Source organism: Drosophila biarmipes, chromosome 3R (assembly GCF_025231255.1).
Source record: "Drosophila biarmipes strain raj3 chromosome 3R, RU_DBia_V1.1, whole genome shotgun sequence".
Lineage (NCBI taxonomy): Eukaryota > Metazoa > Arthropoda > Insecta > Diptera > Drosophilidae > Drosophila > Drosophila biarmipes.
Genome location: NC_066616.1, coordinates 11892508 through 11910192, shown reverse-complemented (window position 1 = coordinate 11910192; position 17685 = coordinate 11892508). Strand labels below are relative to the sequence as shown.

At 41.2% G+C, this 17685-nt stretch overlaps 2 protein-coding genes across 3 annotated transcripts in view; both read left to right on the top strand.

Moving 5' to 3' along the window:
- Nucleotides 1–179: 179 nt before the first annotated feature.
- LOC108031171 (mucin-2) lies at nt 180–2346 on the top strand. Its single transcript, XM_050888640.1, has 5 exons — nt 180–315; nt 378–447; nt 797–856; nt 932–1969; nt 2094–2346. The coding sequence occupies exons 1-5, from the start codon at nt 232–234 to the stop codon at nt 2285–2287; spliced, it is 1446 nt and encodes a 481-aa protein (XP_050744597.1). The 5' UTR covers nt 180–231; the 3' UTR covers nt 2288–2346.
- Nucleotides 2347–2548: 202 nt separating this feature from the next.
- LOC108031664 (uncharacterized) overlaps nt 2549–17685 on the top strand; it is a 33152-nt gene continuing 18015 nt past the window's right edge. For both annotated transcript variants that reach the window (XM_017105302.3, XM_017105300.3), the window contains exon 1: nt 2549–2890. The gene's annotated coding sequence lies outside the window, so the exon portion shown is untranslated. The remainder of the gene's footprint in view (nt 2891–17685) is intronic.

The window sequence follows — 17685 nt, the reverse complement described above, 5'->3', positions numbered from 1 at the left end:
TCAGGAACAGCTGAAGCTGTAGCCCAGGCGACCTTCACCACTATCTGGGGCGTGCGGAGAAGGTTATCGCGGCGCCAGCAATTATGCTTCCCATTCAGAATCATCCCGATCCCAGTGAGCTCATCGCCGGATCGACGCTTCGATTAGTTTAGTCTCTCTCTAAGTGCGGACAGCCGAGCACCGCGAGTCGCTGTCTCAGATCCCGGAGATTTCGATCCGGACTCACGCACAATGCTTGTAAAATCGCTGAGATCGATTCTGGTCGCCTGCCTGATCATCAGCGCAATCTGTGAAAGTGCTCAAGCAGACATCGTGGTAAGTTAACGTTGTTTATTATCAAGATGGCATCCCAACCCTTATCAACTCTCTGTCCATAGGAAGCCTTGTGTCCGGCGGGATACCAGTATATCGAGGGCAAGTGCTACAGCTCTTCCGTTTGTCCGGAAGGTAAGACTCCTCTCACTGAACTTTAATCGCTTGCTACTTAAAATAATTATGTATTCGCACTGGTGTCTAATATTATCAGCCGTTTATGTGGTCACTAATAAAAATAATCAATGGCTTGGCAGATTGTTATTAAATAGCACACAAAATAAACAAAAAGTATATTGGAGATAGGTATAATTTGTAGTTGTAAAAAATTATATAAATATTGCTTTCTTCTTATCAGAAATGTATGAATCTTTATAATTATTAGAAAGTAGTTAAGTTAAACTCATTTTACAAGCAATTGGTTAAAGAAACTCTTACTATTGTTTTATAAATTTATTAATGGGCTTTTTAATTTTTCCATTAGGACACTATTTGAATAAGGATGGAAAGTGTTACCCACAGACTAATAAGAAGTGTCCACCTGGTAGGTCTATTATTAAAGAGTAGTGGGTAAAATAAAATTTGATATTTATTAATACATTTTGTTTAATGTATATAGGCTACTTCCTAAACACTGACGAATTGTGCTATAGGACAAACCCAGAACCCTGCCCCTTTGAAACAACAACCACAACAACGGAACCAACTACTACAACAACCACAACAACGGAACCTTCTACTACTACAACAACAGAACCAACAACTACAACAACGACAACAGAACCCACTACTACAACAACTACAACAGAACCAACTACAACTACAACGACAACAACAACGGAGCCCACCACTACAACAACAACAACTACAACAACAGAAGCAACTACTTCAACAACAACTACAACAACAGAGCCCACTACTACAACAACTACTACGACGACAGAACCCACTACAACAACAACCACCACCCCGGAACCACTTCCGTATCCTCCACCCGTTATCGAAGACCTGACTCGCTGTCCGCCGGACTCCATTTTCTTCGAATCGCAATGCCGTAAGATCGTCTGTTCCGAGGGTGAGTACTACGCTGGTCGCTGCATTTCATCGGCCTGTCCACCGGGAACCGTTTGGTACGGAAAGCGTTGCCAGGAACCAGGATACATCACCACAATCCTTGAGATCGCCAACGTGATCCACAACGAGCACAAGTACTCGGAGACCAGCGAGAACATAAACCGTGTGGAGTACGTTACAACCGCACCTTATGATCCCGATAAGGACAAGACCTACGACTTCAGTACACCCCCAAACGAACCCGATAACGCAGTGGCCCCACCAACGACCACAACTAGACGTCCTTGGATATATCCCAGTTTGCGGCCAACTACGGAGCAGTCGGTGGTGGATGAACCATTTCCGGGTCGCAGTCCCGGGGAAGGTTGCTGTTTCCTGAAGAGTCCCCGCATCTGCATCAACTACGCCCCCAACTGGGTGTGTTCCAGCAGGGAGAAGAAGCTGTGCGATCCCAGGGTCTGCACGGCCCCAGTGGTCTATCTGAAGCCCCCGAAGATCGTCTACGATGAAAACACGAAGCGCGTGGTGATGCCACCCAACCCGCCGCTCCTGGCCTGCAGCACGGCGGAGTGCAAGGAGAGCGGTGAGTGTTGCTCATAAAAAATATGTCTTTAGATATTTCCTTCTATCAAAGAAGTAGTTCTTAGTTATATTTCACATCATATATTTGCTGAGGACAACTAATAACCTGTTGTTTACCCCTGCAGAGGTCTTGGATTGCTCCGGCTGCAAGGATCACCAGCGGGACAAGTGCTCTCCCAGCTGCTATAGTTACTACTGCCCCAATGGAGCCTGCGCCTTTATGAAAACCGAGGACTTTTGCGCCCTATACCCAGGTGAATTCGGCTGCAATGCGAGGGACGGCTGTATCTGGGACTGGTGCACCAAGAAGTGCTATTAGCTAAATTGATTTGACTAATTTAAATAAATAATAAATTTGAGATCAAAATTAGTTGAAAAGATATGTCTTTTAGAATCATTTCTTCAAATTTCCCGATTAAAATGTTGTTTTACCGTTAGCACGAAATATCGATGGTAGCGAGTACACAATCCCCACTGTTAATGCCCCATGTGGGGCTAACAGGCGTGCGTTTCCGATTAATCGATAGCACTTGGGGGCTGCTCCAGCTGTTGGCGGCCGTCGCGACTCACTTTGTTTTTGCTTCGCGAGCGGGACGGTCGTCGCTTCGGATTCGAATTGGAATCGGAAATAGCGGTCTAGCGGAGAGCGGGCCTTTCTGCCTTTCTGTGTGCTTTTGAAAAAGTTTGTTTGAAAAAAGTGTAAAGAAAGCGGCGCCGCCGACGAGTGCGCGAGTGTGTGTGTGTGTGAGCCTCTGTGTTTTGTGTGTTTGCAAATACAAAAGAAGCAGCCCCAAAGCAACAACAAAGTGTCGGCGGCTTTGGCGGTGGCAGCGCAGTAGCAGCGACGCGGCGGAGCAGTAGCAGCGCGGCGGCAGAGCGACGTCCAGTGCATTTTGGTGCAAACTAATTGTTGTTGTGAGAGGTACGCCATATGTGTGTGTGTGTGAGTGGGCGGGTGTCAATTGCAGGTGTGTGTGTGTGTGATTTTATTTGCCTTTTTGTTGTGGTTTTATTTTGTCAACTTTTCGTCAAGTAATAAAAATCAAATGCAGGAATGTGGGGAGAAAATGTTTAATAAATGCGAATCACGGAAAATAATAAATACAAAGGCAAAATATGTATTTTGAGTAAACAAAATAAAGTACAGAGCTTATTATATTCGTATAAAATAAACAAAATATATTGAGAAATAAGCAAATATAGCAAAGGCAAATAAATGAAAAAAATCAAATAAAACAAACAGAAGAGCAAAGGCAAAACAGAGGAAAATCATATTTAATAAACCGCATAGGGGTGTTGTATAAGCATTTGTTTACCTAGTGCAAAGACCCATAAATTGTAAAATTCCCCCAGCAGAGAAGTGTTCTCCCTCTCTCTCGCTCCCTCCCTCCTTGCCGCTGTCGCCTGTGTTAATTGAAAAAAAAATCAACAAACTTCCTGTTTTTTTCGTGTCTCCCTCTCTTTTCCGCACTTTTCATAACTGTTGCCGCAGACAACAAGAGTATTATTGTGGCAGTGCCGCCCCCCGCTCCCACCGCCCACGAACTCTCTCTGTGAAAAGGGAAGCGAGCTCGTGAGTGTGTGTGTTGGCAAGAAAGTTTTGTATTTGCTTTTGTGATTTCTGCCTGCCGTTTGATATTTGCCAGAAGTGCGGGCGTTGAAGTTTTTAGTGCAACATTTCTCTGCTCCAGCGGGAGCTTTTATGTGTGTGTGCGCTATTATTAAAACCCCCAGCGCGTCTCTGTGTGTGCATGGGGCAAAAAACTATGGCCGCATGTATGTGTGCGAGGCGTTGGCGTTCTGACCAGAAGAAGAGGAAGATAAAGCAGCGGCAAAGGGTAAAAGGAAAAGGAGAGAAAGACAGTGAGCGAGGGTGGCGGTGGGTGGGGGAGAAAGGGGGAGGGCGGTTGAGAGGGTAAGGATAAATGAATCAGATAAAGCATAATGCATTACCATCGGGGAAATCACCTAAATCAGCGGAAGCCAGCAGATAAAGTAGATAAATGTATCTAACGACTTCAGAGATATGAAATTATTAGCCGTTATGTGTTTTATTATAGATATTTCATAGCTTTGAAGTACATGGCAAATCCACACTTCTTATACGCTATAAAAAGTATACAAAAAATGAGGAAGCAAGTAAAATATATGACCGTCAATCTAAATTTTAAAAAAGACTTTGAGTCATATATGTAAGTCCCCATTTACTCATTTCAAAAACCATAAAAACCTTAAGAAAATTCTATAAAAATGGAATTTCAGATGGAAGTATCTTAAATCCTAGGATATCTTTCTAAATAGTATATGTTTCATACCTGAAAACAGAAAAATATATATTGAAATATTGCTTTAAAAGCACATCTTATACCCTGAATTCATCTAGAACAAAAATATTTGGGATTTTGAAAAAGAACATGTGGTATTCATACTCATAATACCTCCTCGCATGTAATTACAAGACAAAATCCAATGATGTTTAAGAGCTAATTAACTTCACAGAAGTTCGGGCCACATAGGATTGTCGGTTTTGGGGTCAGTTCATAAACAAATCAAATAAATCGGGTAAAACACAAAAGTAAACATTATGGGAATCAACAAACGGCGCCCAAGGAATTCTCCTCAATGGGAATTTCGAGTGTTTACCTTTCGCCCACTCTCGGCCCTCCGCCCCCTTTCACCCACTTGTGAGACATAAACGTCGCCGCACATTCTCTGTACGCAACCCCCCTCTGAGAGGGGTTTGTAATAAAGCATTTTACGATCTCCGCTGCCTGACGCACTTGTTGTTTTTATGACAGTTAAGCTATTTTGCGTATGACACGTTTGACAGATGCCAAGCGCCCAATGCGGCTGTCAACGCCGCTGTTAACTCAGGCCATCTCGCTCCCTCCTCCTTTTTCCGGGCTTTCCCACACCCTTTCACCCAATCAGCCACCCACTGGTGGCAGGGTGGGTTCAATAATAAATTGAAGAAATTTCTTGATTTGACGGGAGTCGATACAGATCTTGGTAACCTAATCAGTATGTATTTTCTACCAATTTAATCAACCTTTTGTTTAAGTCTGAATGATTTTTAAGATTTAAAGATATGCAAAATTGTTCAAAAATGGTGAAAACCTCCAATCTCTAGAGCTTCTTATTTGTCTTTTATTATTTAGATATATTTTTGGGCAGGATAGCAATACTTAGTATGCTTACACTTATTTTCTTGCGATTTAATCAACCTTTTTTTAACTCTACTTTTCAAATCTTCAATTTCGGTGACTTCTTATTTTTTTTTAATTATTTACTTACATAATTTTTGTGCAAGATGCAAAAATCTTACAGTTATACATTAGAAACATGTTAAAAGTTTATATTTTTCCGTGGTCCACATGATTTATGGGCAAGTTACGAACTCGGGGTACATATGCTAGACTTTGGCTTTCTAAAAATAATAATATTTGGAATTTCGGTGCGTTCGACCAATAAATCGTGCCACCCTAACCCACACCCCTTTGGTGCCAAAAAAGTTTGCTTGTGTTTGTTGCCAGGCATTTTAATTTCAGCAGCCATTAGGCATGCGAAAAAGGGGCGAGGGGCCCGGGTCGAGGGGCGAAAAGTGGGCGGCATTTTCGCAGCTACTTTTACGCATGTTTTCGCGCAGAGGCCCAAAAAGAAGTCGGCTTGACATAAATTTTCTCGGCCAAATGTGGCGAACTACGACAGCGGCTACGAAAACAACAATAAACTGGGCCACGCCTACAAAAGCCATAAGCTACAAACATCAAATATCAACAGCAGCAACAGCTAAAACAACAGCAAACAACCGCCGCCTGGCTTGTCGCATGTAATTGCTTGCCGCAAAGTAAATGGCAATAGCGCAAGGCAAAAGACACCGTCATCGGGAGCAGTGGGCCAAAAGTGATGCTATACTCTGGTCAGCAATCAAGCCATTAATCAAGCTTCTTACTCACTTCTATAACCGATAATCAGGAATTGATTGCAGTTTTAGTTGGACTTACCTGACTTATGTATTTCCAGAAGAGGGGTAATCTATAATCTAAAACCATTATTTTTTAATTAAAGAATTTTCAAGTTTTTTGTTTTAATATAATTTTTGTTTTGACATACTACAACTTTACAAAAATTTGGATTTTCTAAAGTCTTCGTTTTGGTACACAAAAATGTCTATGTGGCGTATTAAGTATACGTAAAAATAAACTTTTTGTTCATCTTTTAGTTTACTTTTTATTCAATCTTTAGGATATTATTTTATATAATATTCTATATTATTGGGCTTACATACAGCGTAAATAATAAATTTATGAATGTATACTCCACTTATAGATAATTTTGATTGACTAAGTTTTTAATTTCTTTAAATATGTGAATTTTTTTCAAATTCAACATAAGTTTGTTCATATATTTCTTGAGGTATTTCAATCATTTAATTCATTCTCTTTTACTTTTTTTTTTTTAATAATTTTTCAATATAGACTCTAGCAGATTTCAAAGATAGCCTTTTTTGTAAGCCCAGCTCAAAATGCGGCCCACTGTGCCGTCAAACAAGCTGAGGTCGGTGTAACTAAAAACCGCAAAAGCTTGTCACTCCCCCTTTCGCCCCACGCCTCTTCCGCCCCGCCACGCCCCCTCCGCTCGCACACACTTCTATGCTGTCGAAGTTGTTGCTTCCGCTCTCGCGGTTTCGCCGCTCTCGCAGCTTGAGTGTGTGTGTGCCAGTGTGTAAAAGTATCTTTCGCAGTTGTATCTTTTTGCTGTTGTATCTTTCGCTGTTGTTGTTGTTCTTGCTGGGCAACGTACGTGGGCGGCAAAGGCATTAGAAAAAAAAACGAATCTCAAGCCGTAAGCCTCAGGTTCCAATTCAAGCTTTAAAATATTTGCCGGATGACGTCGGCGGCCAATCTTTTGTTGTCGTCAATCAAATTTGAAATTTCTTTGACGCATTCTACGGTTGCATGCCTTGGGTTTCGAGTTTCCCCTTCGGATTTCAAATAATTGAATGCAAAAAACTAACACAGAACTGATAAGGCAAGCAAACATTTAAACATTAGCTGCCATTTGCGTATCGAATGTCGTTTTTGTTGACTCTCGTCCCATTATTACTTGTATTTATTTTCCCTTTTTTTGGCCAAAGCTTTTGGCCATTTAATATTCATTTATTCAGCCATGTTTATTTATTTATTTGCGTGTCTCTCGGCCAGAGTGTTTGTGATTGTATTTCGCTGGTGTGTGGCTAAAGACCGAAAGACGTAAAAAAATAACAAAAATACGAAAAACGTGAAATCGCATGCTAGGAGCCATGGCCATGATTTTGAATTCGGCATGCCAGAGTCGCGACAAAGAAATCCGACATAAAATCCAAATAAAATACAATCGTAAAAAGCACTTGGCATCCATTCGATACCCTTGTGGGGGTCATCGATTACCTGCTTTGTTTTCCTGCTCTACATGGGGTTCCCAGTAAAGTTCGCTAACTTCTGGGTGAAGCTAACCAGATACTTAGTTACAATTTAATTTATAACCATGTAATTCGTTTCGAATTGATAAGAAATTTTTACGTTTACTTAAAGGTCAATTTGAAGTAAATCTTGTATGATCCATTGAGAAAAACGTTCATAAATTAAATAGTTGATTGGTTGATGTTTGGTAATTTTTTAATACTTATCCACTTAAGCATAATTTTATAATACTTGTTCCTATGTGTTTCTTAAAAAACACATTTTAAAAACCAAATAATAAAGATAAATGCACTTTAAGTTAAATTGTAGCCCATAACATCATAAATATCTATTAAGTTTTCAAGCTTCATCGGTTGTTTTGCTTGGTTTGCTTTCGGAAAGGAGAAGCATATTTGAGCTTAGGGCAAACTGCACTGCCCAAGCCATGTTTCATAAACAAAATCATAAATCTTCCAGATTTTCTGCTGGACCGAGCGTAAATCATTTGGTTTGTAAGCCGAGAAGGAATTAATTGAGATCTTTCTGACAACTAAAACGAGTATAATCCGCATATACACATTGGATTTATAGGAATGTGCTTTATCTGGCTTGACAAAGCAATTTAAATATTTTAAATTAACGATTGCCAGCATGTACTTTTATGGAGATTTTGTTCGGGAAAACAACGACGCCAATGGGAAAAATAACAAAGATAGAACTGCTTGCCACTCCCACCCATTCCCATTTTTTCAATTTTTCCCCGTTTTTCCCACCGAGCGGGGCCAAAAGTTTTTCGTAGCTCATAAATTCTTTTGTTTGACTCTTTTTTCTTTGATTTCTTTAACCGGGCACGTAGCGCAAGAAGCCCTGGCAAGGAAAAAGTGAAAATTCAGTGGGAAAATTGTCGCTGTCTGTGGCCCACTGCGATTACGGCAGCGAGAAAAGCAGCCTCAAAACTAATTAGTTGCGCTGCATTCAAACTAAGTCTTACTTTTTGCCTCAGACTGCAACTTGGATTGAGTAAGACTTTCATCTGATCCCCTTTTCCACGGCTCTTCCCCCACCCCCCCTCTCCCCGACCCGATTTTCCACCACTTTTCCCGCCATGGTTGTGCAACTTTTAGGCGCAAGCGAGATGGAGAGAGACAAATTCAGTTAACTGTTACACACAGTCACTGACTGACTTAATTCCCTACATTTCGACGATTGTACAAGAGCCCCGCGAAGCCGGCACAGTGATCTGAAAATGATTTCCCCCGACTTGCCCCTTCGTATTTGAGTAATGGATGCCCCGATCATAATCAGCTTGATGTGGCCGCCTGATTAAGTGCTCCAAACAGCGCAGATTGTTTTCGATGTTACGCCAGACTATTTATAAACGATCGGATTACACCTGATCATCAGTCTCAGATTCCTACAGCAATTGGGCCTGGAAAATTTATTGTTTGCTTAGTCAGCACTAAGGCGCCAGCCATAATGTATATCTCTATCTGGAGGGGCATCAGTCAGGCATGGCATCGAGATTATGCACTATCTGTCAAACTAGTTTATAGTAATTACCTACTCTAGGCGTATGATTAAATGTGTACCTAATTATTAAAATATTCAGGTTTGATAAGAGTAAATCGTTTATATATAGATGGTGAAGTATAGGAATATATTTCACTGGCACTTTTTGATAACTAAACCAATTCCGAAGCTTACCTATTTGTCATATACCTCATCTATCTTTTGACAAGAATTTTTATAGCCATCTATAATATACCTTCCTTCACACAAATTTAGAATACTAGTGTGTTTCTAAGCATTTCAATTAGCAGATCATGTGCTTCGCCCATTAAGCCATCATCAGCGATCTCAGTTCTCCGCCAGCCCCACCATAAACCCATCATTCCGCGCAATCCATGTACCATCTGTTGATCGCCCTGATTCCCCTTAAATCTGTCGGCATTATCATTTCCCCAACGACCTTGGGCCACTGTGCGACTGTCGTTGGCTTCGACTCTGGGCTGGTCCTGCTGGTGAACTGGTGTACTGATATAATCGCTGCCATAGCAATGGCATCTAGTCAGTCAGCCCGAATCAACGTCTTATTGGGATTACGCTGGTGCAATGTTTTCGCCGGAGGAGCGGGAGTCGTGTAATAAAAAGTATCTTGGCATCGTGCAGATGTCCCTCCCGCGTCGCTTCTGCTTTTGGGCATTAATGAATGAATGGAAACCGTCTTAAGTAAAGCCGGCTTGGCCAAGTGACAGTGGAGCGCAGCTGGGAAAACCTGAGGGGGCACAAGACCCAGAAAAGGACGGTAAGCTGGGAGTTTTCATATTCTGCTGCTGCGCTCGGCTGCGCGTCAAATTTGCGCTCGACCCTCCCACCATGACCATTTTCTGATAAATTTCCATAAAAAAAGAATGAACCGAAAAGAGCTTGTAGTGGCACACAGAAAATTGACAATGTTGAGAGGTTTTTCGGGTGAGAGAAAACGCTCGGTGTATATATATGCAAATCAAGTAATTTGTCTCTAAAGCATTTGTCTGGCTTCCGAAAAGAGAGCAAAAGATGCAGATTGGGAAGAAAACGAAACGAGACGCGACGCGGCGCGGCGCGAAGACGAGGCAGCCACAACTTCCGGTGTCAATTTTTTCTTCACTCTGCTCTTTTTTGGTGCGTCTTCTGCTCAACTTTTGGTCTGGCTGTGTAGGGGGAAGATTTTATAAATAAATTACAAAACAAAAACAAGACAGATACGTCGGTGAAATAGTTGGGGAGCAGCCGTGGCAAAAAAGAAGAAACGCCTCGTCTTCGTTTTGTTGCGGAGCTTGCAGGTGGAAGCTGTTATCGTCGTTGGCGTTTTGCAAAAGAGTTTTCATCACTGTCAATAGGCTGGTGGATCATGGGTGCTACGATATTAAGTGGAGGTTGAAGACCTCACAAAAATGCAAATGCACCAGAGTTAACCTTGTGAATTGTAGCGAAGGCGGGAAAAACATACACAAAGACCTAAAATATAATACAGATACTTTAGTTAAAACGATAATATGATAAAAAATTTCAGAAATTTTCACCTTACAAATCTTTTTTTAATTGTTTAAGTAATTATAATACAAAAATATATATGTTAAGTACCTACATTTCAAAAACAATTTTATTATATAGTTGTTGATGAGATAGAAGCACTTCAAAAATGAACTTTTAAAATTCAGTAAATCATTTTTCGTCTCAAAAATTCATTTTTAATTTGCTAAATAATTAGCCTAAAAATAGCCATACTTTAAAAGGAAGCATCTGTCTTTCATGGCTCTCGTAAATCTTTTCATTATTTTATTGGAAATACTTTTCTGTTTTGTTCTCCGCCCGCTGTTCGTTTCAAAGCCATTAACAAATGGCAAGAAGCAGCCAAATTATTATTATTTCTTTATAAAAATAGCTAAAATATGCTTAATTTAGTTGCCTCCAATGTGTGTGTGTGGTGGCGTATCCCACATAATTATTTTTGGTTAAGTAAGGCCAGAATTCAGCCGCGTGGTTGTCAGAACGCCCACCCTGACGCCAGTCGGGAAAAAGAAGACGAGGGCAGAGACAACGTCAGCCGAGGATGGGGAAAATACTCAGGGTGGGGAAACAAGACGAAATGGAAGCCAAGGAATTATGGCTGTATTTTGCTTATTTAATAAAGTAAATTTATGTTTTAGTACAATTGTTTTTGGCCCGCATTATGGCTGTCTTTTGCGGCCATCACTCCTACACTATGAGAAATTCCCAGGGCTTTCGGCCGGGGCCGCAAATGCCCGGCACTGCGGTCCATAAAACCGCCCAAAAGCGTAAACCAAATTAGTTCATTTATATGTATGGAATATCTCGGCCTGAATCCCCCCAAGTTGGTCAACTTTTATGGCATTGCGGCAATATACGATTATTATAATTTTTTCTCTCGGCCGCCCAAAAGGGTCAAGGCACTTGAATGGGTTTGGGGGTGGCTCTGGGGTGGGTGGCACCAGTGTCTGGTGTTCAAGTGTTCGATGCGAGATAGAAATTCAGATAGACGGTTGAGTTGCTTGAGATACGTACTCGTAGCAAGGATACGTTTTCAAGTTTATGTGAGACGTTTTGATTTATTTGCGTGATTTTCTGAGAGCAAGATTGATTCTTAGATATACATACATGGGTAGTTTTCTTTGAACGGAATTTTACTTTGACATGCAGTTTATTTATTTATTTAATTTTAAAAGTAAAATACTTCTACTTTTTAAATTTTACTTTGTTTATTTACCAATACTTCTTTATGTGTGCTCTTTAAGAACCTACGAGCTCCTTTCATTAACCTAAGGGATATTAAAAATAATATCTAATGCCACTGAACCGCCCTGCCCCCCTTCATTGTTATACTTTGGCCATTGCGGGGCGAGTAATGACCTGGGCCAACACAAAAGATTGGAGTTTATTTCGCGCCTGGACAAATGTTGATAAGAGCCAAACTGTGACCGCCGCGCAACTCCCAGATTTTCCCAGCCCCACTCCCGCGAATCGTCGAGCACTCCCCAAACAGCAATAAAAGGCCAGTTCAAACATTGATTTTTATGACTCTTCGGGGTTTTGGGACTCGAGTCGCGACTTTCCGTTACAGCAGAGCAGAATTTCACCTTAATTTCGTCTTGAACTTGTTTCTCCTCGATTTGCTTCACTTGTAGTTCCTGTTGTCGGTTCTCCGGCCGTATGTGTTATTTATTTGCCCAGCACTAAAGGGAATTCGGTTGAAATCGGCTTGATCTTGATATCTTGCTTTCGGGTACCTCCAGCGCTTCTTGTTTGCTTGTCAAGATCTCACTTTTCCTCCCAAACGAAGACCTGTGTGCTACATGCTATGTGTAAGACCCGTCAGTCAGTCACTCATTCACTCACTTAGTCATTCAGTCAGTCGCAACGTGGTCGTCAACGCAATGCCAACGCCTCTTCACCAGGGCCCATCCCATCGCCTTTCCCTTTGGTTTCGTCTATTTGCGGGTCTAAGGGCCTTCTGGGGTCTTCAACTCGCCGACACTGCCTCGTTTTCGTTTCCGTGGACAAGTGATCTCGTTTTTGCCCGCATTTCCTATGATTCCTAATGTGAAGATGGATGAACAACTCGTGTAGTAAGAGATCTTGATGGATTATGAAAGGAGATCACTGAGTTTTAGTGGTGTACAAAGATACAAGGGGTCACAAAAAAGGTAATTACAAGGGAAAGGCATTATGAAGAGATCCATAAAAATATTTTATTAAATTATTATGTAACGATCGATAAAGAAAATTTATTATAAGTGTAAGAATTCCAAAGATCTTAATAGCTCGGACATTTATCCCGCATAACAACGGGTCGCTGTTGCATTTTCATCGGGTTCTTTCAGTTATCTCCATAAATAAATAGATGCCTATCCACCAATACCAAGAACCCATGGTGAGCCCTTTTCTTTTTACCACAAACCAGAATCTTTGCCTGAAATCGGATATCTTTGGGACACTGCTGGGCTGTTTGGCTCTTTTGTTTTGTGACAACTTTATTGAAATCAAACAAATCAAATTTGGGCTGCGACTCTTCTGATGGCTTTCTTGGCAGCATAAACACGATGCCGGGCAGACATTAATGCACATTTGACGTTGTGTCCCCTGTCGTCGCTGCCAGGCCTTCGTTCTTTCGAACGTTGTAATATAATTTATTTTTTTGTTATGACCAGACTGCCGAGAGAAGGGATTTCCAAATGGATTGGCACGTGCTGTGGCCAGATGTTGCCCTATCCCACAAAAACGTGGAACTTGGGCGCTCGAGAGCTCTGGGAAAAAAGGAAAACCGGGAGAGTAGCGAAAACATCGCATGGAATAAAATGTGTAATAAAACAGAAATAATATTTATAGCTGAGACGTCGATATGTCTAAAAATAAAGAGACGCAGCCAGCCCAGGGCAGCCTCAACTCGTTCCGACCCCCCTCTAAAGCCCCTGCCATGTTTTTTAGCCATGTGCCCGAGCTCCCATTCATGGAGGCAAGGCACCGTGACCTGCCTCAGTCCCCCGTCTGCCCCCGCCCATGTCCCCATGCTCCTGCATTTCCAACCCCCCTCCGATGTAGACAAATCCACTTGGCAGAGCAGAACAGCACCGAGCAGACCGGGCCCATGAAAAAAAATGGAAAAAATAGGGGAAGTTGGATGGACATTGATTTAAATCGATATTTTGCGGTTGAGCTCATTTGGCGTAAAATAAACTTGGCCCAAGTCAATAATCCCTTTGTTCACCCACTCTCTGCGGCATTTGGAAATGTATCCACCTCTGCACTAATTTCCCCATCTTCGGCTTTTCACTTCACACTTGTTAACAAATTTTTCGAGTAAACAAAGGGGGCATCTTTGGAATGGAATGGAATGGAATTGCTCGCCTGGCCCGTATCATTGTTTATTGATTGCATGATTTGGTTTCCTCATTCCTGCCTTCAGAGGTGGTTTCACTGTGGGAAAAAGATAACACTCGGTTCTAGGAGTTTACATCATAAAACTGGACTAGCGGTTTCTTTGAATTGTAGTTTTAATAGTTAAATGTGGGAATTTGTTTACTAAAGTGCTTAATATTTGATTCTTAAGGAGATTTCCTAATATTAAATGAATTAAACCTCAGTGATTAGAGCTCTACATTATCTATCATTAGATGCCATTTTGTTTTTAAGTTTCCTAATATTAAATAAATAAATTTTTGTTAGATTTAAAAAGATTTTCCATATCATATAAATAAATATCTCAGGGCGAAGGATTCTTGAAGGGTTATAGGATTTTTGTTAAGAATGTTTTCTAATATGTATTATATGAATTCGAGTGCTATGAATTTCCTATCCGTTATTACCCGATTGATATTTCTTAAAGAGATTTCCTTTGATTATATAAATTAGTACTCAGGACTAAAGATTCCTCACTCTCTGTCCCCTGATTGGATTTCTTAAAGAAAGTATCTTAATATTGTATGGGTTAATATCTCAGTGCTATGGATTTCGCATGCTTTATCATCTGATTGGATTTTTTCTGCCCCGACAAAACGTGACATTTCAAGCCAAACTCAAACGGCCCCCGTCCATTCATCCATTCATTCGCTCACTTGATCAGGCTGTCATTCAATCAGTTTAATGGCGCTCTCTGTTTTGTTATCTGACGTTTCCTCGCTTCCTTTTCCCGCTTTTTCCAACCGGAAGTTGTAATTAATGCGCGCCTCGGGGGCGTTTTCTGTTTCCGTGTCCCTGCCACCGAAGAAGTCCTGCTACGTGCCTCTGTGTGCGTTTATTTACAGCAAGTGCAGGCGGGACAGGACCTGTGCTTTGTCCTGTGTGTGTGTTGCAGGTGGCATTCGAGTGGCCAACAGATGATCCAAGGCGAAAGCCTAATGAATCCATGGACAGAGCGATGGAATTCCTCGATTGAACACGATTCGAGCATTTTTAATTTGAACTTTTAAAGCCCCAATCATTCGGCGTCTTTGCAATTAAAAGACCTCAGGTGCTGACATCGCAAATACTTTTCTATTAATGGAACACGTCAATCTAACTAGGTTGTACATGTCAAAATAAAAAAAAAAATATATATCGGTTTTGAAGGCTTTTTAAATTCCTTTCTTTGTCTATTAAATCCCAATAAAGCTAGTCAATAATTATACACAAAAAGGGGTCAAAGTTCTAAGAAACTGTAGTCAATTAATCATTTGTGATAGCCTAATGGCATTTATTCCCTGAGGTCACATTGAATGTGTTTCAACAAGCTGTGCTAAGTATTTTTCTTAAATGTATATGCCATGCCACAGTGATTTATTTTTGCATTTTCCTTAAATTTAAAAGTTAATCAATAATGCTTCATAAAATGGATAAGTTCCTGTTTTAAAGTCATAACTTCAAAAACTTCTCAAATTAAGTTGCTGTCCATCATCGAATTCTTGGCCTGTTCAATAAAAAATATTCATCTCATTTTACTCTCCACCCCCAGAAAATTCTTTTGCTCAATTTTCCAATTATGCTTGACAAAACATGAATTTTGCACATTCCAGTAATCTCATTTCGAGGAAAATTGAATCAACCTTTCCGGCGCTTGGCGAACTTCCATAGATAAGTCCCGAAAGGACATAGACAATCTCCTACTACTTCTGCGTGTGTTTGTGGGGGAATATTTGCCAAGTTCTGTCTGCAGAGGAATGCGCCAAGTTTTGCCCAAGAAGTTATGGCAAACTGGAGTGTTTTTCCACATTTTTTTGGAGGATGTTGTCCAACATCTTCCTTATTCAACGTGCTTCGATCCCGGATAAGGCTAAGGTCAAATGCCCGCTCCGTCGATGCCCTGAGCCCTTCACTTGCCGCCTCAGTGAACACGATTTGCTCCGGCTCACATATTGCCCTCCATGTATGCAATAAATTGCTTTGCCTTGGGCCCACACACGCACACCTGCAACGCCCCCAAAGTCCTGCCCGGTTTTTCTCCTCCTGCCCTTTTTTCCCTGCGGCTAAACGGCTAATTCGCCAAAACACAAGCGGCAAACAAATTGACTAGGTGGATGCGAGGGCCAAGGAGAAAGGCCACCTGAACGGCCATTTGTAAGAAGCCGAATCGAAATGACATTTCGGTTTAAGTGAAAAGCCAAAAGGGAGATGCCAATTTCAAAGCAGGCGAAGCGCGACCGGAAGTAAAGGCAAATAATGGTACGGTGGGCACTCGGGAAAGTAGTCCCTAAAAGCATTCCAGATTTTATTAACTCGGGGAGGAATATTTAAAATGTCTTAACAAGTTCAACTCTTAAACTCGCAACACTAACAAATAAAACAAAAAGTTATTACACATATTAAAATAATGAATATATAAACAATTGTATTAATAATCTATAAAATTGTTTTAGTTCTTTACTATAATTATTATTTCCAAAAATAAAAATGTAGTTTAAAAATGAAAATGCTCTTAAAAGGCAACACCTATTATTCCTATTATTATTAAAATGAAATATAATATATGATTTCGTTAGCCAGCGATCACGTTAGCTACAGGAAAAACCGTTGGAAAAGCGGAAGAGTCCGAGGAAAATGCTGAAAAGTGGCCGTAGTCACTGGCGAGGGACTGAGACAAAGGATAGAGCAGAAAGCAGAAGTCGGAGCACAGCCAGAGGCAAAAAACAAATGGCTAACAATTGACTTGGCCAATAAAGCATAAAGCCGTTAAATTCGAAAATCAATAACTCCCCGGCCGAGCGTTTCCGCCAATTGTGTCCTACATCCGGTTTCCATTTCGCTCTTGGTGTGGGTGCGGGGGTGTGCCTGTGTGTGTCGGCGTGACTGAGAGTGTGGGTGTGTCTGTGTGGCAAATGAAGGACGACAAATTGCCAAACGCGCCACGAACATTAAACAATTTTGCAATTTGTTTCCATTATTTTAAGCTGCCCCAGTGCCTGCCCCCCCAAATCACCTCCCCCTCCCTATCTGCCGAGAATCTTCCCTTCATAATTGTGTCAAGAAGGTTCATTCGCAGTCATTAGCGATGGAGGGCGTGTGCTTGTTAAGTCGTCCCACCTACTTTCTCGCCTGCACTCACTCGTCATCATCAGCGTGGGACGGCCTTGCCACCGGGTCACCCCCAGCCCACTTTCCACCCACCGTGCCCTGTCATGTGTCATGTGAAACAGCTGTTAATGATACAAGTGTCTCAGCTATTTCGTAAAAATTTACATTCCGCTCACTGGCTCTCAACTGCCTAGAGCCTAATGCCCGATGTCGAATGCCTCCTCCGAAGGCCATTTGTCCTAAATGATTACAAGATGTTCTTGGATGGGGAAACATAATCCCTGGCTTGCCTCCGTCGTCGATTGGGTAGCAGACCGAGAAATAGAGTCTTGGATCAACTGGCGCTTAAGTGGGTAATTGAAAAACATTTCGATGACAAAAACAAATTGGTTTTCTGCTCATTATTCACGAGTATCCAATTTATTCGATTTATTAGTAATAATAAGTAGGCATCGTGTTCAGAAAGCAACTTGATGGCCAAATAATGCCATGAAACTCTAGAAAACTATGTATTCTTTGGTAACTGGAAAAAGTGCCAAAAGAGATTATCCGTTTATTTGAACATTTGAATTTGCTGAAGCGATAAATGCTCTTTATAAGCATTAAAAATATTCTGGCAATTGAAGCAGTGTTTATGCTATGCATAAAACCACTTCTGACTATTTCACTCAATAGAATTCTGTTTTTCATAAATACAACTTCTAAAACTCAATTTGCATGGCCATCGTCG